This window comes from Neofelis nebulosa, chromosome 3 (assembly GCF_028018385.1).
Source record: "Neofelis nebulosa isolate mNeoNeb1 chromosome 3, mNeoNeb1.pri, whole genome shotgun sequence".
Lineage (NCBI taxonomy): Eukaryota > Metazoa > Chordata > Mammalia > Carnivora > Felidae > Neofelis > Neofelis nebulosa.
In genome coordinates this window covers 174638954-174665643 of record NC_080784.1, presented here as the reverse complement: position 1 = coordinate 174665643, position 26690 = coordinate 174638954, and the positions used below count along the sequence as shown (strand labels likewise).

The following is a 26690-nucleotide window of genomic DNA, read 5'->3' as shown; positions in this document are numbered from 1 at the left end:
ATTCAGTGAGTATTAACTAGAATCTCACTATGTTTCAAAGTGTATTTTCTTGTTTTTTCTATTTTGACATATTTTTCTGTTAGGTTGTTTTTCTTTTTCTTATTACTGTTTGGGAGTTCTTTAAAATTTCTATTTAAAATTTTAAGAAGGTCTTTAAATATTTTATCAAGATAACTTCTCACAGATTATGCCTTATCAATTCATTTTCTTTATGATCTTTTAGATAAAAGAAGCTCTAAATTTGAATGCAGCAAATCTATCAATCATTTCTTTATAATTTGTGCTTTGTGCCTTAAGAAATCCTTTTCCCTTAAAGTTAAATGAACTTCTAAAAGTTTTTAAGTTTTGCCTTTACATTTTTGTTCTTAATCTATCTGGAATTGGGTACAGTGTGAAGTAGGAAGCCACGTTAATTTTTTCCATATGTGATAATCAATTTCATTAGCATTTATTGGGTAGACTATCTTTTCCTCGCTACCCATAAAGACACCTCTGACATATATCAAGTACCCATGGATATATGAGTGTGTTTCTGGGATCTCATTTTTGTTCCATTAATCCATTTTTCTATCTTGGCAAATTACACTGACTTAATTACTTTTGCTTCATAAAAAAGCTTTTATATCTGATAGGAAAAGTCCACTCACCTTGTTCATTTCTTTTAAAAGTGTCTTAGCTATTCTTGGCCCTTTGCTTTTTACAATAAATTTTAGAATCAGCTTGTTAAGATCAGTGAGGGACCTAGCTGTGATTCTGACTTGAACCCTGAAATCCATTGGAAAAGAGAGATAAGATATTGAGTTCCTCCTGTCGCTTTTTTCTTCCTTCCTTTCTCTATTTATCTGGGCTTTCTTTGATATCTTTCAATGATCTCTCTACATTATACCCCATATACCTTTTGTTAGATTTCCTCCTGGGTTCCTTACTTTTTGTTGTTAGGGCCAACAGTATCGTTTAACGGTGTGTTTTAGGTTTGTTAGTGGCATATGGAAATACAATTGACTTTTGAACATCAATTTTATTTTTTGCCACTTATAAACTTCCTTATTAACTTTTATTTTGTATAAATCTTTTGGACTTTCTATGCAGATATGCTTACCAACTACAAATAAAAACAATCTTATTTATTGATTTCCAATCCTCATAACTTTTATTTCTTTTACTTATTGCACTACCAGGATCCCTAGTACCATGAAGAATAGACATGTTGAGAGAGGGCATCTTTGCTTGTTCTTGATCTTAAAGAATACTTACATTTCATCACTGAGAATAATATTTCATATAATCATTTTTGGAGATCAGTTTAAGGAAGCTCTCTTCTATTCCTAGTTTGCTAATGGTTTTTCATTACAAGGGCTGTTGAATATAATTCAATGCTCATTCAAGAACTTTGAGATGATTGTGTGTTCTTTCTTCTTTAATCTGTTAATACAGTGAGTTATGTTATTAGGTTTGCTAATGCTAACTCATCTTGTATTCCAGGTATAAATCTAATTTGATAATTTTACACACCTTTATACATGTTTGATCATTTTTATCCAATTAGATTCTTTTTTTAATTTTTTATTTATTTTTATTTACTTTTTTAATATGAAATTTATTGTCAAATTGGTTTCCATACAACACCCAGTGCTCATCCCAACAGGTGCCCTCCTCAATGCCCATCACCCACCCTCCCCTCCTTCCCACCCCCCATCAACCCTCAGTTTGTTCTCAGTTTTTAAGAGTCTCTTATGTTTTGACTCCCTCCCTCTCTAACCTTTTTTTTTTTCCCTTCCCCTCCCCCATGGTCTTCTGTTAAGTTTCTCAGGATCCACATAAGAGTGAAAACATATGGTATCTGTCTTTCTCTGTATGACTTATTTCACTTAACATAACACTCTCCAGTTCCATCCACATTGCTACAAAAGGCCATATTTCATTCTTTCTCATTGCCAAGTAGTATTCCATTGTGTATATAAACCACAATTTCTTTATCCATTCATCAGTTGATAGACATTTAGGCTCTTTCCATAATTTGGCTACTGTTGAAAGTGCTGCTATAAACATTGGGGTACAAGTGCCCCTATGCATCAGCACTCCTGTATCCCTTGGGTAAATTCCTAGCAGTTCTATTGCTGGGTCATAGGGTAGATCTATTTTTAATTTTTTGAGGAACCTCCACACCGTTTTCCAGAGCGGCTGCACAAGTTTGCATTCCCACCAAAAGTGCAAGAAGCTTCCCGTTTCTCCACATCCTCACCAGTATCTATAGTCTCCTGATTTGTTCATTTCGGCCACTGACTGGCGTGAGGTGGTATCTGACTGTGGTTTTGATTTGTATTTCCCTGATGAGGAGTGACGTTGAGCATCTTTCATGTGCCTGTTGGCCATCCGGATGTCTTCTTTAGAGAAGTGTTTATTCATGTTTTCTGCCCATTTCTTCACTGGGTTATTTGTTTTTTGGGTATGGAGTTTGGCGAGCTCTTTATAGATTTTGGATACTAGCCCTTTGTCTGATATGTCATTTGCAAATATCTTTTCCCATTCTGTTGGTTGCCTTTTAGTTTTGTTGATTGGTTCCTTTGCAGTGCAGACGCTTTCTATCTTCATGAGGTCCCAATAGTTCCTTTTTGCTTTTAATTCCCTTGCCTGTGGGGATGTGTCAAGTAAGAAATTGCTGCGGCTGAAGTCACAGAGGTTTTTTTCCTGCTTTCTCCTCTAGGGTTTGATGGTTTCCTGTCTCACATTCAGTTCCTTTATCCATTTTGAGTTTATTTTTGTGAATGGTGTAAGAAAGCGGTCTAGTTTCGTTCTTCTGCATGTTGTTGTCCAGTTCTCCCAGCACCATTTGTTAAAGAGACTGTCTTTTTTCCATTGGATATTCTTTCCTGCTTTGTCAAAGATTAGTTGGCCATACTCTTGTGGGTCTAATTCTGGGGTTTCTATTCTATTCCATTGGTCTATGTGTCTGTTTTTGTGCCAATACCATGCTGTCTTCATGATGACAGCTTTGTAGCAGAGGCTAAAGTCTGGGATTGTGATGCCTCCACTTTGGTCTTCTTCTTCAAAATTACTTTGGCTATTCGGGGCCTTTTGTGGTTCCATATGAATTTTAGGATTGCTTGTTCTAGCTTTGAGAAGAATGCTGGTGCAATTTTGATGTGGATTGCATTGACTGTGTAGATAGCTTTGGGTAGTATTGACATTTTAACAATATTTATTCTTCCAATCCATGGGTATGGAATGTTTTTCCATTTCTTTTTATCTTCTTCAATTTCCTTCATAACTTTCTATAGTTTTCAGCATACAGATCTTTTACATCTTTGGTTAGGTTGATTCCTAGGTATTTTATCCTTCTTGGTGCAATTGTGAATGGGATCAGTTTCTTTATTTGTCTTTCTGTTGCTTCATTAGTGTAAAGGAATGCAACTGATTTCTGTACATTGATTTTGTATCCTGCGACTTTGCTGAATTCATGTATCAATTCTAGCAGACTTTTGGTGGAGTCTTTCGGGTTTTCCATGTATAATATCATGTCATCTGCAAAAAGTGAAAGCTTGACTTCATCTTTGCCAATTTTGATGCCTTTGATTTCCTTTTGTTGTCTGATTGCTGATGCTAGCACTTCCAACACTATGTTAAACAACAGCGGTGAGAGTGGACATCCCTGTTGTGTTCCTGATCTCAGGGGGAAAGCTCTCAGTTTTTCCCCATTGAGGATGATACTAGCTGTGGGCTTTTCATAAATGGCTTTTATGATGTTTAAGTATGTTCCTTCTATCCCGACTTTCTTGAGGGTTTTTTTTAAGAAAGGGTGCTGGATTTTGTCAAATGCTTTTTCCGCATCAATTGACAGGATCATGTGGTTCTTATATTTTCTTTTATTAATGTGATGTATCACATTGATTGATTTGCGAATGTTGAACCAGCCCTGCAGCCCAGGAATGAATCCTACTTGATCATGGTGAATACTTCTTTTTATATGCTGTTGAATTCGATTTGCTAGTATCTTATTGAGAATTTTTGCATCCATATTCATCAGGGATATTGGCCTGTAGTTCTCTTTTTTTGCTGGGTCTCTGTCTGGTTTAGGAATCAAAGTAATGCTGGCTTCATAGAATGAGTCTGGAAGTTTTCCTTCCCTTTCTATTTTTTGGAACAGCTTGAGAAGGATAGGTATTATCTCTGCTTTAAATGTCTGGTAGAATTCCCCAGGGAAGCCATCTGGTCCTGGACTCTTATTGTTGGGAGATTTTTGATAACTGATTCAATTTCTTCGCTGGTTATGGGTCTGTTCAAGTTTTCTATTTCTTCCTGTTTGAGTTTTTGAAGTGTGTGGGTGCGTAGGAATTGGTCCATTTCTTCTAGGTTGTCCAGTTTGTTGGCATATAATTTTTCATAGTATTCCCTGATAATTGCTTGTATTTCTGAGGGATTGGTTGTAATAATTCCATTTTCATTCATGATTTTATCTATTTGGGTCATCTCCCTTTTCTTTTTGAGAAGCCTGGCTAGAGGTTTATCAATTTTGTTTATTTTTTCAAAAAACCAACTCTTGGTTTCATTGATCTGCTCTACAGGTTTTTTAGATTCTATATTGTTTATTTCTGCTCTGATGTTTATTATTTCTCTTTATCTGCTGGGTTTGGGGTGTCTTTGCTGTTCTGCTTCTATTTCCTTTAGGTGTTCTATTAGATTTTGTATTTGGGATTTTTCTTGTTTTTTGAGATAGGCCTGGATTGCAATGTATTTTCCTCTCAGGACTGCCTTCGCTGCATCCCAAAGTGTTTGGATTGTTGTATTTTCATTTTCATTTGTTTCCATATATTTTAAAATTTCTTCTCTAATTGCCTGGTTGACCCATTCATTCTTTAGTAGGGTGTTCTTTAACCTCCATGCTTTTGGAAGTTTTCCAGACTTTTTCCTGTGGTTGATTTCAAGTTTAAAGCATTGTGGTCTGTAAGTGTGCATGGTATGATCTCAATTCTTTCATACTTATGAAGGGCTGTTTTTTTTTTTTTTAATTTTTTTTTTTTAACGTTTATTTATTTTTGAGACAGAGAGAGACAGAGCATGAACGGGGGAGGGTCAGAGAGAGGGAGACACAGAATCTGAAACAGGCTCCAGGCTCTGAGCTGTCAGCACAGAGCCCGACGCGGGGCTCGAACTCACAGACTGTGAGATCATGACCTGAGCCGAAGTCGGCCGCTTAACCGACTGAGCCACCCAGGCGCCCCATATGAAGGGCTGTTTTGTGACCCAGTGTGTGATCTATCTTGGAGAATGTTCCATGTGCACTCGAGAAGAAAGCATATTCTGTTGTTTTGGGATGCAGAGTTCTAAATATATCTGTCGAGTCCATCTGATCCAATGTATCATTCAGGGCTCTTGTGTCTTTATTGATACTGTGTCTAGATGATCTTTCCATTGCTATAAGTGGAGTATTAAAGTCCCCTGAAATTACCACATTCTTATCAATAAGGTTGCTTATGTTTTTGGGGGTTCCCATATTCAGTGCATAGACATTTATAATTGTTAGCTCTTCCTGATGGATAGACCCTGTAATTATTATATAATGCCCTTCTTCATCTCTTGTTACAGCCCTTAATTTAAAGTCTAGTTTTTCTGATATAAGTATGGCTACTCCAGCTTTCTTTTGACTTCCAGTAGCCTGATAGATAGTTCTCTACCTCCTCACTTTCTATCTGAAGGTGTCCTCAGGTCTCAAATGAGTCTCTTGTAGACAGCAAATAGATGGGTCTTGTTTATTTATCCATTCTGATACCCTATGTCTTTTGGTTGGAGCATTTAGTCCATTTACATTCAGTGTTATTATAGAAAGATATGGGTTTACAGTCATTGTGATGTCTGTAGGTTTCATGCTTGTAGTGATGTCTCTGGTACTTTGTGGTCCTTGCAATATTTCACTCACAGAATCCCCCTTAGGAGCCCTTATAGGGCTGGTTTAATGGTGATTAATTCCTTCAGTTTTTGTTTGTTTGGGAAAACCTTTATCTCTCCTTCTATTCTGAATGACAGGCTTGCTGGATAAAGGATTCTTGGCTGCATATTTTTTCTGTTCATCACATTTAAGATTTCCTGCCATTCCTTTCTGTCCTGCCAAGTTTCAGTAGATAGGTCTGCCACTAGTCTTATGGGTCTCCCTTTATAAGTAAGAGCGTGTTTATCTCTAGCTTCTTTTGGAATTTTCTCTTTATCCTTGTATTTTGCCAGTTTCAGAAGATATGTCGTGCAGAAGATTGATTCAAGTTACATCTGAAGGGAGTTCTCTGTGCCTCTTGGATTTCAATGCCTGTTTCCTTCCCCAGATCAGGGAAGTTCTCAGCTATGATTTGTTCAAGTACACCTTCAGCCCCTTTCTCTCTCTCTTCCTCTTCTGGACTTCCTATTATACAGATATTGTTCCATTTGATTGCATCACTTAGTTCTCTAATTCTCCCCTCATACTCCTGGATTTTTTATCTCTCTTTTTCTCAGCTTCCTCTTTTTCCATAATTTTATCTTCTAATTCACCTATTGTCTCCTATGCCTTTTCAATCCGAGCTGTAGTCACCTCCATTTTATTTTGCATCTCATTTATAGAACTTTTTAGCTCCTCATGACTATTTATTAGTCCCTTGATCTCTGTAGCAATAGATTCTCTGCTGTCCTCTATACTTTTTTTCAAGCCCAGTGGTTAATTTTATGAGTATTATTCTAAATTCTTGTTCTGTTATATTGCTTAAGTCGGTTTTGATCAATTCATTAGCTGTCGCTACTTCCTGGAGTTTCTTTTGAGGAGAGTTCTTCTGTTTCGTCATTTTGGATAGTCCCTGGAGTGGGGCTGAACTGCAGGGCACTTCTCCTGTGCTGTCTGGAGTAACTTGTGTTGGTGGACGGGCCGCAGTCAGACCTGATGTCTGTCCCCAGCCCACTGTTGGGGCCACAGTCAGACTGGTGTGTACCTTATCTTCCCCTCTCCCAGGGGCAGGACTCACTGTGAAGTGGTGTGGCCCCTGTCGGGGCTACTTCCACACTGCCAGGCTTGTGGTGCTACTTTGATGGGATCTGGCGTATTAACCGGGGTGGATCTGCAAGGTGCACAGGGGCAGGAGGGGTAGGCTCAGCTCGCTTTCAATTGGTGGTCCCCTGTGGGAGGGGCCCTGTGGCACCCGGAGGGAAGCAGACCCATCGGAGGGATGGATTCACAGAAGCACAGCGTTGGGTGTTTGCGTGGTGCAAGCAAGTTCAGTGACAGGAACTGGTTCCCTTTGGGATTTAGGCTAGGGGACGGGAGAGGGAGATGGCACTTGAAAGCACCTTTGTTCCCCTGCCAAGCTGAGCTCTGTCTTCCCAGGCTCAACAACTCTCCCTCCTGGATTCCTCTCGCCCTCCCCGCTCTCCAAGAGCAGAGCTGTTGACTTTTAACATTCCAGATGTTAAGTCCCTCTGGCTGTCAGAACTCACAGAGTCCAGCCCCTCCACTTTTGCAAGCCAGACTCGGGGGCTCTGCCTTGCCGGGCAGGCTGCCCCTCCACTGCCCCGGCTCCCTCCTACCAGTCCGTGTAGTATGCACTGCCTCTCTGCCGTTCCTACCCTCTTCCATGGGCCTCTTGTATACACTTGGCTCTGGAGAGTCCATTCTGCTAGGCTTCTGGTGGTTTTCTGGGTTATTTAGGCAGATGTGAGTGGAATCTAAGTGATCAGCAGGACAAGGTGAGCCCAGCACCCTTCTATGCGGCCATCTTCCCCTCTAGATTCTTTTTTTTAAGATTTAATTTGAGTAATCTCCCATTATGGGGCTTGAACTCACACCCCCAAGATCAAGAGTTGCATACTCTACTGACTGAGCCAGCCAGGTGCCCCTATCCAATTAGATTCTTAATGTTTTATTTAAAAATATTTTTTTTAGGAGAGAGAGTGCAAATGGGGGACAGGGCAGAGGGAGAGAGACAGACAGACAGACAGAGAATCTTAAGCAGGCTCCATGCTCAGCACAGAGCCTGACTGAGTCTCAATCCCAGGACCCTGGGATCATGACCTGAGTCAAAATCAAAAGTCAGATGCTCAACCGACTAAGCCACTCAGGTACCCCCTAATCAATGTTTATAAATGAGATTGGCCTGTAAGTTTTTCTTTTTTGTTCCATCATTGTTAAGTTTGGGTACCAAGATATATACTAGCCTTAAAAAATAAATTGGAAAATACTCCCCTGTTTCTTTTTTTTTTTTTTTTTTTTTTTTTAACATTTTTATTTATTTTTGGGACAGAGAGAGAGCATGAACGGGGGAGGGGCAGAGAGAGAGGGAGACACAGAATCGGAAACAGGCTCCAGGCTCCGAGCCATCAGCCCAGAGCCTGACGCGGGGCTCGAACCCACGGACTGCGAGATCGTGACCTGGCTGAAGTCGGACGCTTAACCGACTGCGCCACCCAGGCGCCCCAACTCCCCTGTTTCTATCTTCTGGAAATGTTTATTATAATATTTTTTTTATCTATTCAACCTATTTCTTGAAAGTTTGGCAGAACATGCATGTAAAATTACCCAAATCTAGGGTTTCTTTTAGCAAATATTAACCCATTGGTTCAATTTCTTTAATTGTGGTACCACTCTTCAGTTTTCCATTTCTTCCTAAGTAAGCTTGGGTAAGTTATATTTTTCTATAAATATGTCCTTAACATTTTAAGTCTATTGACTTAAAGTTATTAATAGTAATCTCTTATTACATTTTAAATTTCTACTGTGTCCTTTTCCAATCCTAACATTACTGAATGTGTCTGCCTATCTTTTGTTATTCAGTTTTAATAGACAGAAACAATAACCTGCCAAAAATGTCCACATCCTAATTCCCAGAACCTGTGAATATGTTACATTACATGCCAAAGAGAAATTAAGGCAGAAGATGGAATGAAGATAGCTGGTGCACTTATCTTAAAAAAGGGGGTTGGGGGGAATTATCCTAGATTATCCAAGGACCTAATATAATCAGAAATATGGAAGGGAGAGGCAAAAGAGTGTGTCTGAATAGCACAACGTGACAAAGACTCAACGGGCCATTGCTGGCTTTGAAGATGGAAGTTAAGACACAAACCAAGGCATGCAGAAACCTTCCAGAAGCTGGAAAAGAAAAGAAAATGGATTCTCACCTACAGCCTCTGAAAGGGATGCTATTTTTTTCTACAGCATATTAGTTCTATCTTGTTTTTTCATTGACACACAAATCAGTGGTTATTTTTGTTGTATGCAGTTAACATTTTCAAGATTTATTTAGATAAACCCACATGCTTATAATTATTGAGGGTCTTTCCCCTGTCATTTCTTGCATGTTTGACCTCCCTTCTAGGATTATATCTTTTCTTCTATAGTTAATTCTCTATAAATTCCTTCTCTGAAGATCTGCTGTTTACAAACTCTCTGTTTTTGTTCATCTGAAAATCTACATCTCACCAGTTCCAGATTGACATTAATTTTACCTCAGTACTTTGCAGAGCTTATTCCACTGCCTCTGAGTTTCATGGTTGCTTTCAAGAAATGAGCTACCTAATTTTCCTTTGAAGAAAATCAGTCTTTATCTCTGGTTACTTTTGATTTTTTTTTTCATGTTCTAGAGAATTTTGTATTTATTCTGGTAGGGACTTGTTAGCTTTCCTGAATCTGAGGATGTATGTCTTTCTTCACTTTTGTAAAATTCTCAGCCACATCTCTTCAAACATAGTCGTTTCCCCATTCTGTCTCTTCTCTCCTTTGATAGCTTCATTAGAGATTTCTCCCTTTGTTCTCTATGTCTCTTAATCTCTATTTCATATTTGCTCTTTCTCTGGCTCTCTGTGTTGTGTTCTCAGTAATTTCTTCAGATATATATTCCAATTCATTATTCAGTTGTGTCTGATCCATTTATTCCATTCCTTGTGTTTCTACTTCATCTTATTATAATTTCATAATTAGACTTTCAAGTTATTCTTTTTCCAATCTGCATGATATTTCAGTTTCAGGTATATAATATAGTGATTCATAAATCTGCCTGATTATTTTTAATAGTCTTGTTTTTTACTCATACTCATTTGATACCATTTTTTATTGAAACAAACTAAATATTTACTCTATATGATATATCTCATAACCCCAATATCTGAATTCTTTAAAGATCTGATTCTGCTATTTTTGTCTCTGTTGACTATTGTCTGTTCATGTGGGGTTTTTAAAGTTTATTTATTTATTTTTGGTAATCTCTACACCCAACATGGGGCCTGAATTCATGACCCTGAGATCAAGAGTCACACGCTCCTCTGACTGAGCCAACTAGGTGCCCATAAGCCTTCATGTGTTTTATGATTTTTGACAATAGCTCGTGTTACTTAGAATTTTGTTTGGGAAATTATTTGAGATCTGATTTGAAGATGTTTTCCTCCAGAAAGGATTGCTGTTTACCTCTGCTTGGTATCTAATACCACATTATCTCAAAATCACTTTAAATTAAATTTCTTGGTGTGGTAAAAAAGAAATCCTTATATACTGCTAGAGTATAAATTAGTCTGTCCACTATGGAAAACAATATGGAGGATCCTCAAAAAATTAAAAATAGATCATATCATTCAGCAGTTCCTCTTCTGGGTAGATACCCAAAGGAAATGAAAACAGGAGTTCACAGAGATATCTGCATGCCCATACAGTATTATCACAGTATTATTCACAATAGCCAAGATATGGGAATAACTCAAGTGCCCATCAATGGGTGAATGAATAAAGAAAATGTGTTATATATACACAAATGTAGTATTGTTCACCTATGAGAAAGGAGAATATCCTGCCATCTGTGACAAAATTGATGGACTTGAGTACATTATCCTAAGTAAAATAAGATCAAGAAAGACAGTTACTATATGATATCATTTATAAGTGAAATCTAAAAAACGTCAAATGAGAGAGGGAAGATGGTGGCAGAGTTGGAGGACCAGGATCCTAGGCTCATCTTGTCCCATGAACACAGCTAGATAACTATCAAATCATCCTAATACTCCAGAAATCAACCTGAAGACTGACAGAACAAACTCCACAACAAAAGGGAGAGAAGAGTCCACATTGAAGAAGGTAAAAAGTGTGGAGCTATGGTTTAGGGGAGAAATGGATCACAGATACTGCAGAGGGGAGGGAGCCATGGTAATGGAGAAGGGGGAGAGAGAGAGAGAGAGAGAGAGAGAGAGAGAGAGGAGCACAGAGGGGAATACACAAGGAGAACATTTCCCATAGCCATTGGCTTGGAAAATGAGAGGGGTCGTATTTTTTGAGATCTTACAACCAGTGGGGCTTGAAGTTTTGAGTTTTAAAGGTCAGTGGGCTAGGCCGGGATAGAGCCAAGAGGGGTCAGGGAGAGAAGGCAGGCAAACAGCCCAGGGGCATACAGCATGGAAACAATAATCTGAAGAGAGCCTGGGGCACACAGCGGGGAGATTATTTGCTCTTCTCAGAGCATATGCCTGAGAGGCAGCTTCGTGGAAATGCCTCTCAGGTAACAAAGGAACTGGTTGTCACCATTTCCCTCCCCACCCCTCAGCATAAACACAGAGCCACTTGCAGGAGGCAGCATAGCACTGACACTGGCTACCTAACTTGCTTACACCATGTCCCCTGAGTTCAGACTAGACTACTCTTCTCAGTCAAGCTTGCCTCAGTCCCAGCATGGAGGGTCCCCTCCCCTAGAAGACCAGCAGAAACCTCTGCCCACACCACATCTGACCAGAGATTTCTGCATGGTCTCAGTTCTGATGGAAGTGGTATCAGGTCTCATTTCACAAGCAGACCAGAGCACACCTAGTTAATACTTGCCACATTCAGACCAAGGACCAAACACTGCCCACAGCAGGCAAAGAAAGCCTCTGCAAATGACTTACCTGAAGGATAGAGCAGCTAAAACAAAATAGCAGGGCACACACAGCATACACCTGAAGCTCCAGGCCCTTGACACTACATGACCTCCTCATAAAGCCACTACTTTTAGGAGAAGGAAACATAACTGCCTTTTCTAACACAGAGAAGAAGGCAGAGACTTAGACAAAATGCCAAGATGGAGGAATTCATGCCAAATAAAAGAACAAGGTAAGGCCACAGCCAGAGATCTAAGTGAAACAGATATAAGTAACATGCCTGATGGAGAATTTAAAGCAACAATCATAAGTATACTCATTGGACTTGAGAAAAGAAGACATTAGTGAGATCCTTACCACAGAGATAAAAGAGTGAAGAAAGAATCAATCAGAGATAAAGAATGTAGCAAAAGAGATTAGAAATAGGCTTGATGCAATGAAGAGCAGGCTGAAGGAAGCAGAGGAATGAATTAATGACCTAGAAGACAAAGTAATGGAAAATAATGAAGGTGAACAAAAGAGAGAAAGAATTATGGAACATGAGAATACACTTAGGGAATTCAGTGACTCAATCAGCCATAATAACATTCGTATTACAGGAGTCTCAAAAGAAGAAGAGAGAGAAAGGGGAGCAGAAAATTTATTTGAGAAAATAGCTGAAAACTTCCCTAATCTGGGGAAAGAAACAGACATCCAGATCCAGGAGGCACAGAGAACTCTCATCAAAATTAACAAAAGCAGGGCAACACCAAGACATAATTAAATTTGCAAAATATAGTGATAAAGAAAGACTCTTAAAAGCAGCCAGACAAAAGAAGTCCTTAACTTACAAGGGAAGACCCATAAGGCTAACTGGAGACTTCTCAGCAAAAACTTGGCAAGCCAGAAGGGAGTGACATGATATATTTCAAGTGCTGAATGGAAAAAAATCTGCAGCCATGAGTGTTCTCTCCAGCAAGGCTATTAGAAAGAAGGAGAGAGAAAGATTTTCCCAGACAAACAAAAACCAGAAGAGTTCATGACCACTAAACCAGTCCTGCAAGAAATATTAAAAGGGACTCTTTGGGAGGAAAAGACCAAAAGTGACAAATACTAGAAAGGGACAGAGAAAATTTCCAGAAACAACAACAAAACAAGTAATAAAATGGCAATACGTATGTATCTATTAATAATTACTTTGAATATAAATGACTAAATGCTCCAACAAAAAGACATAGGGTGTCAGGATGGATTAAAAAAGTAAGATCTATCTATATGTTGCCTCCAAGAGACACAGTTTAGACTTAAGATACCTGAAGATACCTGCAGATTGAAAGTAGAGGATGGAGAAACATTTATCATGCAAATGGATGTCAAAAAAAAAAAAAAAAAAAGCCAAAGTAGCAATACTTACATCAGGCAAACTACACTTTAAAACAAAGACTGGAGGGGTGTCTGGGTGGCTCAGCTGGTTAAGTGCCTGACTCTTGAGATAGGCTCAGGTCATGATCTCTCAGTTTGTGAGACTGAGTCCTGCATTGGGCTGTGTACTGATAGCCTGCTTGGAATTCTCTCTCTATCTGCCCCTCTCATGCTCGTGCTCTCTCTTTCTCTCTCTCTCTTTCTCTCTCTCTCTCTCAAAATACATAAATAAACTTTAAAAAATAAAACAAAGACTGTAACAAAGATAAAGAAGGGGAGTATATCATAATAAAGGGGACAATCCACCAAGAAGATCTAACAGTTGTAAATATTTATGCACCCAACATGTAAGCATCCAAATATATAAAACAGTTGATAACAAACATAAAGTAACTAATCAATAATAATACAATAATGCTAGGGGACTTTAATAGCCCACTTACATCAATGGACAGATCATTTAAACATAAAATCAACAAGGAAACAATGGCTTTGAATGACACATTGGACCAGATGGACTTAACAGATATATTTAGAACATTTCTTCCTAAAGCAGCAGAATACACATTCTTTCCAAGTGCACATGGGACATTCTCCAGAATAGGTCACATACTGGGCCACAAAACAGGCCTCAACAAATACAAAAAGATTGAAATCATACCATGCATCTTTTCTGACCATAAAACTTTGAAACTAGAGGTCAACCACAAGAAAAAATCTGGGAAGACCACAAATACATGGAGGTTAAATAACATGCTACTAAACAATGCATGGGTCAACCAGGAAATCAAAGAAGAAATTTTTAAATACATGGAAACAAATGAAAATGAAAACACAGCAATCCAAAACCTTTGGGATGCAGTAAAAGCTGTTATAAGAGGAAAGTTTATACCAATACAGGCCTACTTCAAAAAGCAAAACAACAACAACAACAACAAAACCCTCAAATAAACAACCTAACCCTACACCTAAAGGAGCTAGAAAAAGAACAACAAACAAAACCCAAAACCAGAAGAAGGAAGGAAGTAATAAAGATTAAGGCAGAAATAAATGGTGTGGAAACTAGAAAAACAGTAGAACAGATCAGTGAAACCAGGGGCTGATTCTTTGAAAAATTAATAAAATTGATAAACCTCAAGCCAGACTTATCAAAAAGAAAAGAGAAATGACCCAAATAAATAAAGTCATAAATGAAAGAGGAGAAATAACAACCAATACCACAGAAATACAATTATAAAGAATATTGTGAAAAACTATAGGCCAACCAATTGGACAACCTGGAAGAAATGGATAAATTCATATAAACATATAAACTACCAAAACTGAAATAGGAAGAAATAGAAAATGTGAATAGCCAAGAAACTGAATCAGTAATCAAAAAACTCCCAACACCAAAAAAAGTTGGACCAGGACAAGATGGCTTCACAAGCAAATTCCACCAAATATTTAAAGAAGAGTTAATAGGGGTGCCTGGGTGGCTTAGTCAGTTAAGCATCCAATTTCAGCTCAGGTCATGATCTCGCAGTCTGTGGGTTCAAGCCCTGTGTCAGGCTCTGGGCTGACAGCTCAGAGGCTGGAGCCTGCTTCAGATTCTGTGTCTCCCTCTTTCTCTCTCTGTCCTCCTCTCTCTTTCTCTCTTTCTCTCTCTCTCTCTCTCATTCTCTCTCTCTCTCTCTCTCTCTCTCTCAAAAAAGTAAATAAACATTAAAAAAAAAATTTTAAAGGAGAGTTAATATCTATTCTTCTCAAAGTATTCCAAAAAATAGAAATGGAAGGAAAACATCCAAATTCATTCTGAATCCAGCATTACCATGATACCAAAACCAGATAGAGACAACACACACACACACACACACAAAAGTACTACAGGCCAATATCTCTGATGAACACAGATGTAAAAATCCTCAACAAAGTACTAGGGAACAATGTCACATGTCAAATTTATACAAGAAAAAAAAAAAAAAACAAAGATAAGACCTAATTCTTGGATTTGGCCTTTCACACCTTATAGGCAATGATCATTAATATCCAAGCTATGGCCAACTTGTGTTCACAAACTCTCAAGGGAAATTTTTTCCTTACTCTCTCCAGGGCCTAGGTAAAGGCAGACAAATTTCCTTATAGCCAGACAAGTTTTCCCTAGATTATTCCTTACTCCTTCACAGAGCACGTCACCCTTGGGGTCCCAGTCTTAAGCTCTGGCTTCTGTCTACCATGTATGACCCATGAAACAGACTCTAGGCCACTCAGGTGACCAATCTGTTTACTCTTGCTTACCAGTCTGAATTCATAATTTATAATCATTTTCCACCTTTGAGGAGTTTTCTTATTTTGTTAGTAGTTCAACTATATATTTTGTTGTTGTTCTTAATGTTTTAGTTTTTAATGTTTTATCTCACATTTTTAGATATTTTGTGCCAAGAGTATTTTTCAAGGTTGAATGCAAGAATAGAAGTCTCAACTCTCTGTTGACCTTCAGAAATAAGTGAGAATGTACAGTAAAATCTTCATTGTTTGACAGACAAGAGCAGCTCCAGAAACTACTCTACGTCAAGTCATATTTTCCCAATACCTAGGCTATTTCTCTGTTAACGAGTTGTCAAGGAACTTTGGAAGAAGCATGGATTCTTTCAGACAATACATATTCTAAGTGTTACTGGTTCAGTATATGAAATACAAACTGAAGAAAATAAGCAATTTTTACCACCAGAAACATAGCTAGTACAACCACTTTGGAGATGCATTTGGCAGTTTCTTATCAAATTAAATATATTGAGCTATTTTACTACTAGTTACCTGATAGAAATGAAAACATATTTTCATATGAAGAGTTGTACAAAAATGTTCATAGCAGCACATTTATAATGGCCAATAACTGGAAACAACCCAGTGGCATAAGGGACAAATGCGATATATTTGTATAATGGACTATTTAGCAATAAATAGAAAAGAGCTAGTGATGCACTTAATAACATGGGTGAATCTCAAAAACATTATGCTAAGCTAAAGAAGCTAGATCAAAAATAGATACTGTGTGATGATTCCATCTATATAAAGTATAAGAAGGGATAAAACTAAACTATGGTGACACAGGTCAGAAAGTTGACTTGGGAATAGGAGAAAATTTGACAGAAATGAGCAAAAGGAATCCTTCTGGGAGTGATGAAAATCTGTATTTTGTATGGGGTTGTAGTTACATAGTCACATATGATTGTCAAAATTTATAAAACCGAACACTTAAGATCTTTGTATTTTACTGTATGTAAATTGTGCTTTTAAAAAAATAGCCAAACTAAACAAAACACCTCCAATTGTTTCTAAATAGTTTTAATCAGGGGCGCCTGGGTGGCTCAGGCGTCCGACTTCAGCTCAGGTCATGATCGCTGTCGGGCTCTGTGCTGACAGCTCAGAGTCTGGAGCCTTCTTTGGATTCTGTGTTTCCGTCTCTCTCTGCCCTTCCCCCCACACACTCTATCTCTAAATAAATAAATAAATAAATAAATAAATAAATAAACAAACAAACAAACATTTAAAAAATTTTAAATAGCTTTAATCATTATTGGATATTCTGCATCATAATTCAGCAATTTAAAAATATTAGCTAGTGTGCCTGGGTCGTTCAGTTGGTTAAATGTCCCACTCTTGATTTAAGCTCATATCATAATCTCACAGTTCTGAGTTCAAGGCCAGACATCAGGCTCCTGCTGACAGTGCAGAGCCTGCTTGGGATTCTCTCTCTTCTTCTCTCTCTAAACTTCCCCCATTCACTCTCTCTCTCAAAATAAATAAATAAACTTAAAAAAATTATTAGCTGCCAGGAGAGAAAAAAAGCTAATGGCTTAGCTGCCTAATTACAGAGATATTAGTTAACATACTTTTTTTTTCCTTTGGTTACAGGTCTGCCTCTTTAACAACTGGTATAGACTCAAAGAGTATCAATTTCAATAGCAAAAGTTCAAATAATTACATTTCCATCTTGGGTTCAGTAATTGAGGCTTCTCTAGTAATATTGAGTTGGAAAGGGTAAAAATACATCATGTTGCAAATGAATGATACGTTGATGGTGTTAACCAGGTAAGGAACAGGGGAGTCTAGACAGGATATGGATTTATTCATAGAACATTTGGGAAAGACAATTTAAAATATTTCTTGGGGAAAAGGGGCAAAGTTTGGGGTTACTTTTAATTTATGGTAACAGTATGTGGAACAGTGGGAGATAAGAAAGATTGCTGACTTTACTTGTCAAAATAGGGAAGTAAATGCACATTATGAAACTCTCCATGGGAAAAAAAATGGTAGGAAAATAACCTAGGGTAAACAGACACATATCTTTTAAGTGAAAGATTCTGTGAAATAAATTTCATACATTGCACAACCTAAAAGTTCTAGGTGGGAAGTAAAATTTTGCTTCAAAAATACAAGAGGAGGATAATAGTGCCTGATCTGCCTAAATCAAAAGGTGGTTATGATGATCAGATAAGAAATGCTTCCTTCAAGAATGTTTCACTTTTATTTCCTTTACAGTATGAGTCAGAAAATTCACTCCATCAACAAATACTTGGTGAGTGCCTCTTAATGTGGCAGGTACTGTCCTAAGTGCTTAAAATATGACCTAAACAGACAAAAACCTCATTTTCATCAAGTTTATGCTCTATTTGGAGAAATCAGACAGCAAAAAGTACACACGATAAGTAAGTTATATAGGGTATGAGTGCTATGGAGAAAAGAAACAGCAGTATCAGGGTACGATATATTACTGCATTATTATTTTAAAGAAAGTTGTTTTTCTATAAAAACAAAAAAGGTGTACAGAAAGGGCATCTACCAATGCAATGAGAACCTAATAGAAAGCATCCCAAGCAAGGGTTGCTGTATATAATCTAACAGAATAAAACCCGTTCTGCCAAAGCAGTGGAAAGCATTTTATTTAGCCGTGTCTATTTTTTTTTTTTGCCAGCATCTAATGTCTACAATATATTTGTAAACATACTGTGTCGATCAGTAGCCATTTGCATTCCATAAAGATTCAGAAAATTCTGTAAGAAATAAAATGTCACAACAAAGTAAATCTACCCATCTAGTTTTATTCCTTCTTTCTGAATATTTTCAGAATAGTCTCTCTTGAGAATGATGCTTTGCCACAAATGAGATGAAGTATTTAATGTGTCAGAATGAGTTATTACTTGTAAAAGTACTTGGTATAGTACCTGGTACATGTGTAAGTATTTATTACATTAAAAAAAAATTTTTTTAATAGTTGTTAGTCTATATCCCAGACCTTATTGGGGATTGTTGATTAACTTTTTAACGAGCCAGTTAATGAGAGAAAAATTAAGTGCCCATTTTTAAGAACTAAGAACACTTTCAGGCAAATTAGTTGCAGTTACTCTTGATAACACTGTTCTTTATAATACAGACATGAGTAATGTGTACATAGGCTTGAATACTTCAGGGTTTATCCTATACTTTGTATACTTTGTAAGTTAAGTTCCTTTGTCCACTGTTTTCTTGCAGTTCACGGTCCATTATACTACCATTTCCATCAGAAAGTGTGAAATGCCAGGGAAAATGAAAGCTGGTAAACATAGTTTATGTCAGTTTGGCTCTTGCAAGTAAGCGAGGAAGTCAAATAGCTAAATAAAATTAGGTTTGAGGTGTTGTTATCTCTGCTATTCCTGTCTTGCATTGCCATGAATTATCAGTAAGACATTTGTATGACTACAATTTCTGGCTTCAAGAACTTCTGAGATATTTATATGAGTACATTTTATTTGAAAATAATTGCTTCTCTTAGTGCTTCTGCAAGCAGGTAAGGAGAAATATTAGCTGATCATTAGAGCTCTGACAGTTATCTCTTTGCAACAAAAATGGAAGGAACATCCTCCCCAGACAGGCCTGGAAGCAACTTTTATGTTTCCATTGTACCTTTTTACATTGCTATTTCAGTAATTACAGTATTGTATTTAATTATTTACCAGTCAGGCCTCCCGCTAACTGAAAACTGCTTGAAGGAAGAGTTGCCTGTTGTTTTTGTAGCCCCGGGTTCCTGGTACAGGTAGACACTATTCATTCCAATTTCAGTATATGTGCTGCAGAAGCCAGCACAGGTAGGCACTGTTCATGACCGGAGGAATAAATAAATAAAAGATCACTGAGATTGATATGGGTTAAGCAGGTCTCTCTCTCTTAAACACTGTAAGTCCAATAAAAGTTGGTTGGTGAAGTCTCCTGTTTGGGGCAACCCAGGCTCTCTTAATTGCAAGCATCTCTGAATCAAAATATATCTATTCCTTTTCTATCTCCACTATCTACATGCAATGTAAGTGTAACAAATCATTACATTAACTACTGTATCTTAGTATAAGCTGTCTTTCAAATAAACTGGAAGTATTAAAATAGTTTCTCTTGCCAGTGCATGCTCAATGCAAACTCATTAAAAGTCCAAAACACCATTGAAGAAGTTCCTCTTCTTCAATAAAGTTAGACTAGATAGCTTATACTGTGTAATTATGATAATTGAATATTCTGAGTAATGATTATTCAGAGACTCAGACACATTCTTGATGAAAAATGATCAAACACAGTTCTCTATTTTTAACTTAGGCCTTCAGAGGGTTTATTATTTTGAAATCAAATCTATTAAACCTCATGAATACATTATTCCTCATTAAGATTCCTTCTGAATTCATTTGATGTGTTAACGACGTGGTATCAGTGAATAATTTATAAGTAAAAATCATTTTATAATATTTATCTTAGAAATTAAAGTGAATAGGATGTAAGAAAAAAATGGGGGAAAAAACCCACAAGTAACTGATAAGAAGAGTAGGACTATACAGGAGAATCTCAAGGTTAATTTCAGCACTTCTTGAACATCTAAAAATTTTTACCAGGTATTTTATTTTATGAAATATGACATGTCAACTTATTTCATAAGGCAACTATAACTGTGATTTTAAAATTACTGAAAAAAAGTGAAATAATCATTTGCCTTTAGTTGGATCTGTATTAGACTAGATAAAATGAAGCTATATGACCTTGTTCCCGGTGATCCATAAACCATTATAAAATATAAAATGTGCACTATTGCATGTGTAAAATATTTTACTCAATCATCAACCTTTCATTTATGGTGGCTGTGTGCAAAATCCCTTCTACCACAAAATGACATCAGGATAAGATGACAGTTTTCAAACATTTTTGTTTGTTGGCCCCAAGGAAGGTCCCTTTGAAATAAAATTCCCAAATAAATCCATCCCCCTAAAGAGTCCAAGGAAATATCTATCTGTGCTGTTCTTGGACCAGGAAAAGCGAAGTGGCTATTTTAAGTTTGCAGAGGCAATATAGGTAGTAGTGAGAGCTGATTGTAATTAGTTGTGAAAGTAAAAACACAAAAATCATTAATGGTTGATTACTGTCAAGACATCTGCCCAAGAAAGAAAAGCTTTTCACATGCTCTGGCAATCACCAGTTCTCATAACACAGTAACCAACAGTTAGCAAATAGTTTATGAAATCTTTTTTGAGGCTGATTACTTGGTTTTCGTTAGATGAACCTGATTTTTTGGAGATGTGAGGTCCATCTTCATGGCCTACCTTAGATAACTATCAAATCAGCTTACTATTTAAAAGGCTTAAAAGTTGAAATAAGTTATCTCCATTCCAATTCTAACTATTCTCTATATTTTCACTAAGTGGAATCAAGAATTAAAAATGTATGTTATGATTGTTTAGTCTGAGCAACACAATGCCAGAAAACCAAGAAAATTTTGAAAAATTCAATCATTCACAAAATTGCACATAGTGTTTATTTAGCAAAAATATTGTTATCTGGCCACTTAGTATCATGTACATGCAACAGTAATCATGGCAGAATGTCATCAAATATAAGCTTTTCCCTGATTTTAAGCAAATTCATATAACTTTAATGATAGAATATAGTGTTTTCTTTTTACTTTTTCTTATTATTAAATGCTAGGGAGCACAACTATTTTCCGAACGCACATTTATATATATTTTAAATCTTTTACTGACATATAAAAATAGTTCAAATTTACATTTATTTATTTTCTTATCCTAGGTTCCAACAATCATATCACAAATCCCTGAAATATCCGCAGAGGACATGTTGTTCCATTTTTTCTCTAGTTACAAATATACATATGCACACACCTGCTGAAATTTGCACCCATCTTATTTCAAATTCTCTTATTTTTCAAAAAGCAACAGTGAGTTATTTGTGTGAAATAGCTGTGGTAGAGGGAAATCAAACACCTTTAACATAACAAATATAACTCACTTTGTGAAATAAGTCTAGAGTGTAAAAGCATACTTAAAACTGTTTTGAAGGAAACTACTTCAAAGAGCAAAATCATGTGAGATGAATGTAAACTCAATGTTTAAAATCTAGACTACACTTTTTAAATATTTCTTTTCATTTTTTATTTCACTACGGTATGCCACAATAATTAAGTACTGCAAATAAGGTTACTGTGCTATATAACAGCCAACTAAAATTACAATCTCATTTTCTTAACTTTTCAGACATAGAACTTCAGCCCAGGCAGCGTGTATCCAAGAGAGGATCTTTCCTTGTAACCGTTACCTATCATAATTTTTTTTTAATTAGAAAAAGAAAAGATAAATTATAATTATGTACTCACCTTTTGGTGTCTTAAAATGTTCTGGCAAAATTAAAATGAATGCGATCACAATTGCCAAAAGTAATTTAAAGAAGGCTGTTTTTGTCATGTCTATTCACATGACACAGTGTGTTCCCCTCCAGTACATTGGTGGCATGTTTCTTCCTGCTTTGGGTTTCATCTCTGCAGTTCTTTAAGTTTATGCAAGCAACTTCATACTCACTTCCTTTTGTGTAAGACTAAAAAAAAAAAAAAAAAAAAAAAAAAAAAAGAGGGCTTGATTGCTTCTCAGGCTTTTGGCTAAGATCGATTGTAAAAAAAGAGGCCTTGAACTGAGACTTTTTCATTTTGAGTCACTTTCCATTAAGAAGACTACTGTCTGATAGACACTTTCAAACTATCTTCTAAACAAGAAAGATAAAGAAATGATGTCAAGAAGGAAAGATCTTGTCATCACCTAGATTTGAAGGTGTTTTCCCATTTTTGCCAATGTGTGTGCGTAAATATAAACCCACAATATACACACCAGAAATAAAATGATGAAGGTCCATCATGCCCATTCATTCACTTACTTAAATGATTGTTGACCCCTTGTAAGTGCCAGGCACTGAACTGGATTCTAATGTTCAGAAAACAGTGTGTCTATCAGACAGTAAATAGTACAAATGTAAGGATAAATGTAAGGATAAACCAAAATTTCAGTTCTACTTTATACTACTTTGTATAAAGTGGTGGAATGTGACTCATTATCATCATGCCTGTAAACATGTGATAATAGTTACAGAATCCACATTGTCAGTTCCCATTTCAAAAATGATCTTTCATTATGATAATCCCAGTGAAATAAAATACTTTGTTTTAGAATATAAATGAAGAGTAGGGGAAAATCAAGTTGAATAAAGAATATGTGTGGGGCGCCTGGTGGCTCAGTCAGTTAGGCATCCACTTCAGCTCAGGTCACGATTTCACGGTTTGCAAGTTCGAGCCCCGTGTCGGTCTCTGTGCTGACAGCTCAGAGCCTGGATCCTGCTTTGCATTCTCTGTCTCCTTCTCTCTCTGCCCCTACCCCGCTTGTGCTCTGTCTCTCTCTGTCCCTCAAAATTAAATAAATGTAAAAAAAAAAAAAAAAAAGAATTATAAATAAATAAATAAATAAATAAAAGGATATGTGCAAACACATACTTTTCCTCCATTGTTCTTGTTTTCTGGTTTGAAAAAATAGTAGGGATATCTCCAATAATTTTTTCCCTGTTCACTCCCTCTTGTACCCCCATCACCCCATCTGTTTCCACTCATCTTATGTGTTCTTACCCACACAACCTAGGATTTTATGGAACAATGGGTGAGTGGAAGAGTAGGAGGCAGGGAACAAAGTCATGCTCTGGATATATTGTGAGTATAAATTAACTGTGTCATCTTCTGATTGGGTGTGAAGATTTGATGGGCAGACAGGAATCATGGGTTAAGAGACCTTAGAAACTGAATCTAAGAACAGTCAAAATGGGTCTAAAACTTCAAACATTAGACTTATTTTTATGAATAGCATCAAGGATCATTCTAAGGAAGAAAGGAATTGATGAGTCATTGCCTGCACAGATTCCTGGACTGAGACATAATTGTGTTATATGTCCAGCAGTACCTTCAGTAAAGATGCTGATGGAAAGGGGTGAGTAACCCTGTCCCTTAATTCTTTCCCATCTTATGGGTGTCACTAAGTTATAGTGGACTTTCTATGCCTCATTTGACCCTGTTTTGGTTCCCTGATTTTTACCTATGAAAACAAACATTCCAACCATAATTTTACTAACGGAGAAGAAATTGATCAAGAAAACATTTACTGGATATTACACCACTAAATTAGTTTAGTTTAATTCCTTTATCAATTTTCTTTAAAAGTGAAATTAAACCACACCACCAGTGTGTCATCTCTGATTTAGCAAATTATGAGGACTATGATATAAACTCATATTTCGGGAATCTTTTATTGTCCATGATTCTAACATTATATTTGATTCTAAATTTTAGAAATACTTTTGAACATTTTGCCTACTGCTTAAAGTGTTAGCAGAACAATGGCTAATGACAAGTTCCAAATATCCCCTAGGTCAAATCCTCCAAGATTCAATGGCATGGGTTAAAATTAAAAAGTCAAAATATCTTGCTTTTTTTGACTGTCAAAATTTATTCACTAAAATGTTTTATAACTGAAATTGCTACATAAGGTACCTCATTAAATATTTGCATTTTAAATACCAGAAATCACTAAAATTTAAGAATTAAGTGGCAGTTTCTTGTAGGTAATCCAATTTAAAATGATAGTTTCTTAGAAATAAATATAGGTTGCACTAACTTTTGATTATTTAACTTTTTCTTTTCTTTTCTTTTCTTTTCTTTTCTTTTCTTTTCTTTTCTTTTCTTTTCTTTAATGATTATTTATTCTTGAGGGAGACAGAAAGAGAGAGAAGGAGAGAGCATGCACAAGCGGGGTAGAGGCAGAGTGAGCGAGAGGAAGACACAGAATCCAAAGCAGGCTCCAGGCTCTGAGCTGTCAACGCAGAGCCTGACGCGGGGCTCAAACTCACAAACCATGAGATCATGGCCTGAGCTGAAGTTGGACGCTTAACCAAGTGAGCCACCCAGGTGCCCCTAACTTTTTCTTTTCTTTCTTTCTTTCTTTTTTTTTTTTTTTGAATTTTTCTTAATTTATTTTTTTAATTTACATCCAAGTAAGCATATAGTTCAACAGTGAGCTCAGGAGTAGATTCCTTAATGCCCTTTACACATTTAGCTCATCCCCCCTCCCACAACCCCTCCAGTAACCCTCTGTTTGTTGTCCATATTTAAGAGACTCTTTATCTTTTTTGTGCCCCTCCCTGTTTTTGTATTATTTTTGCTTCCCTTCCCTTACGTTAATCTGTTTTGTATCTTAAAGTCCTCATAGGAGTGAAGTCATATATTTGTCTTTCTCTGACTAATTTCACTTAGCATAGTACCCTGTAGTTCCATTCACATAGTTGCAAATGGCAAGATTTCATTCTTTTTGATTGCCAAGTAATACTCCATTGTATATGTATACCACTTCTTCTTTATCCATTCATCCATCGATGGACATTTGGGGTCTTTCCATACTTTGGCTATTATCAATAGTGATGCTATAAACATTGGGGAGCATGTGCCCCTTCGAAACAGCATACCTCTCTATCCCTTGGATAAATGCCTAGTAGGGCAATTGCTGGGTTATAGGGTAGTTCTATTTTTAATTTTTTGAGGAACATCCTTACTGTTTTCCAGAGTGGCTGCACCAGTTTGCATTCCCACTAGCAGTGCAAAGGAGATCCTCTTTCTCCGCATCCTCGCCAACATCTGTTGTTGCCTGAGTTGTTAATGTTAGCCATTCTGACAGGTGTGAGGTGGTATCTCATTGTGGCTTTGATCTGTATTTCCCTGATGATGGGTGATGTGGAACGTTTTTTCATGTGTCTGTCAGCCATCTGGATGTCTTCTTTGGAGAAGTGTCTATTCACGTCTTTTGCCCATTTCTTCACTGAATTATTTGGTTTTTGGGTTTTGAGTTTGATAAGTTCTTTATAGATTTTGGATACTAATTCTTTTTTTTTTTAATTTTTTTTTTTAACATTTTATTTATTTTTGAGACAGGGAGAGACAGAGCATGAACGGGGGAGGGTCAGAGAGAGAGGGAGACACAGAATCTGAAACAGGCTCCAGGCTCTGAGCGGTCAGCACAGAGCCCGACGCGGGGCTCGAACTCACGGACTGCGAGATCATGACCTGAGCCGAAGTCGGCCGCTTAACCAACTGAGCCACCCAGGCGCCCCGTACTAATTCTTTATCTGATATGTCGCTTGCATATATCTTCTCCCATTCTATTGGTTTCCTTTTAATTTTGCTGGTTGTTTCCTTTGCTGTGCAGAAGCTTTTTATTTTGACGAGGTCCCTATAGTTCATTTTTTGCTTTGGTTTTCCTTGCCTCTGGAGACATGTTGAGTAAGAAGTTGCTGCGGCCAAGGTCAAAGAGGTTTTTGCCTGATTTCTCCTCGAGGATTTTGATGGCTTCCTGTCTTACATTGAGGTCTTTGTTCCATTTTGAGTTCATTTTTGTGTATGGTGTAAGAAAGTGGTCCAGGTTTATTCTTCTGCATGTCACTGTCCAGTTTTCTCAAAACCACTTGCTGAAGAGACTGCCTTTTTTCCATTGGGTATTCTTTCCTGCTTTGTCAAAGATTAGTTGGCCATACGTTTATGGGTCCATTTCTGGTTCTCTATTCTGTTCCATTGATCTGAGTGTCTGTTCTTGTGTCAGTACCATACTGTCTTGATGATTACAGCTTTGTAATATAGCTGAAAGTCCAGGATTGGGATACCTCCAGTTTCAGTTTTCTTTTTCAAGATTCTTTGGCTATTTGGGGTCTTTTCTGGTTCCATACGAATTTTAGGATTATTTGTTCTAGCTCTGTGAAGAATGCTGTTGTTATTTTGATAGGGATTGCATTGAATATGTAGATTGCTTTGGGTAGTATTGACATTTTAACAATATTTTGTTCTTCCTATCCAGGAGCATAGAATATTTTTCCATTTTTTTGTGTCTTCTTCAATTTCTTTCATAAGCTTTCTATAGTCTTTAGTGTATAGATTTTTCACCTCTTTTGTTAGATTTATTCCTGATTATTCGTGATTTCTCTTTCTGTTGCTTCATTATTGGTGTATAGGAATGCAACCGATTTCTGTGCATTGACTTATATCCTGCCACTTTGCTGAACTCATGGATCAGTTCTAGCAGTTTTTT

At 37.0% G+C, this 26690-nt stretch overlaps 1 protein-coding gene across 6 annotated transcripts in view; it reads right to left on the bottom strand.

Annotated features, from left to right (window-relative positions):
- Positions 1-22083, bottom strand: part of TMEM156 (transmembrane protein 156) — a 52274-nt gene extending 30191 nt beyond the window's left edge. For all 6 annotated transcript variants that reach the window (XM_058722858.1, XM_058722861.1, XM_058722863.1 and 3 more), the window contains exon 1: positions 21908-22083. In XM_058722858.1, the coding sequence (XP_058578841.1) occupies positions 21908-21995 (88 nt within the window). In that variant the 5' untranslated portion in view covers positions 21996-22083. The remainder of the gene's footprint in view (positions 1-21907) is intronic.
- Positions 22084-26690: the final 4607 nt, after the last annotated feature.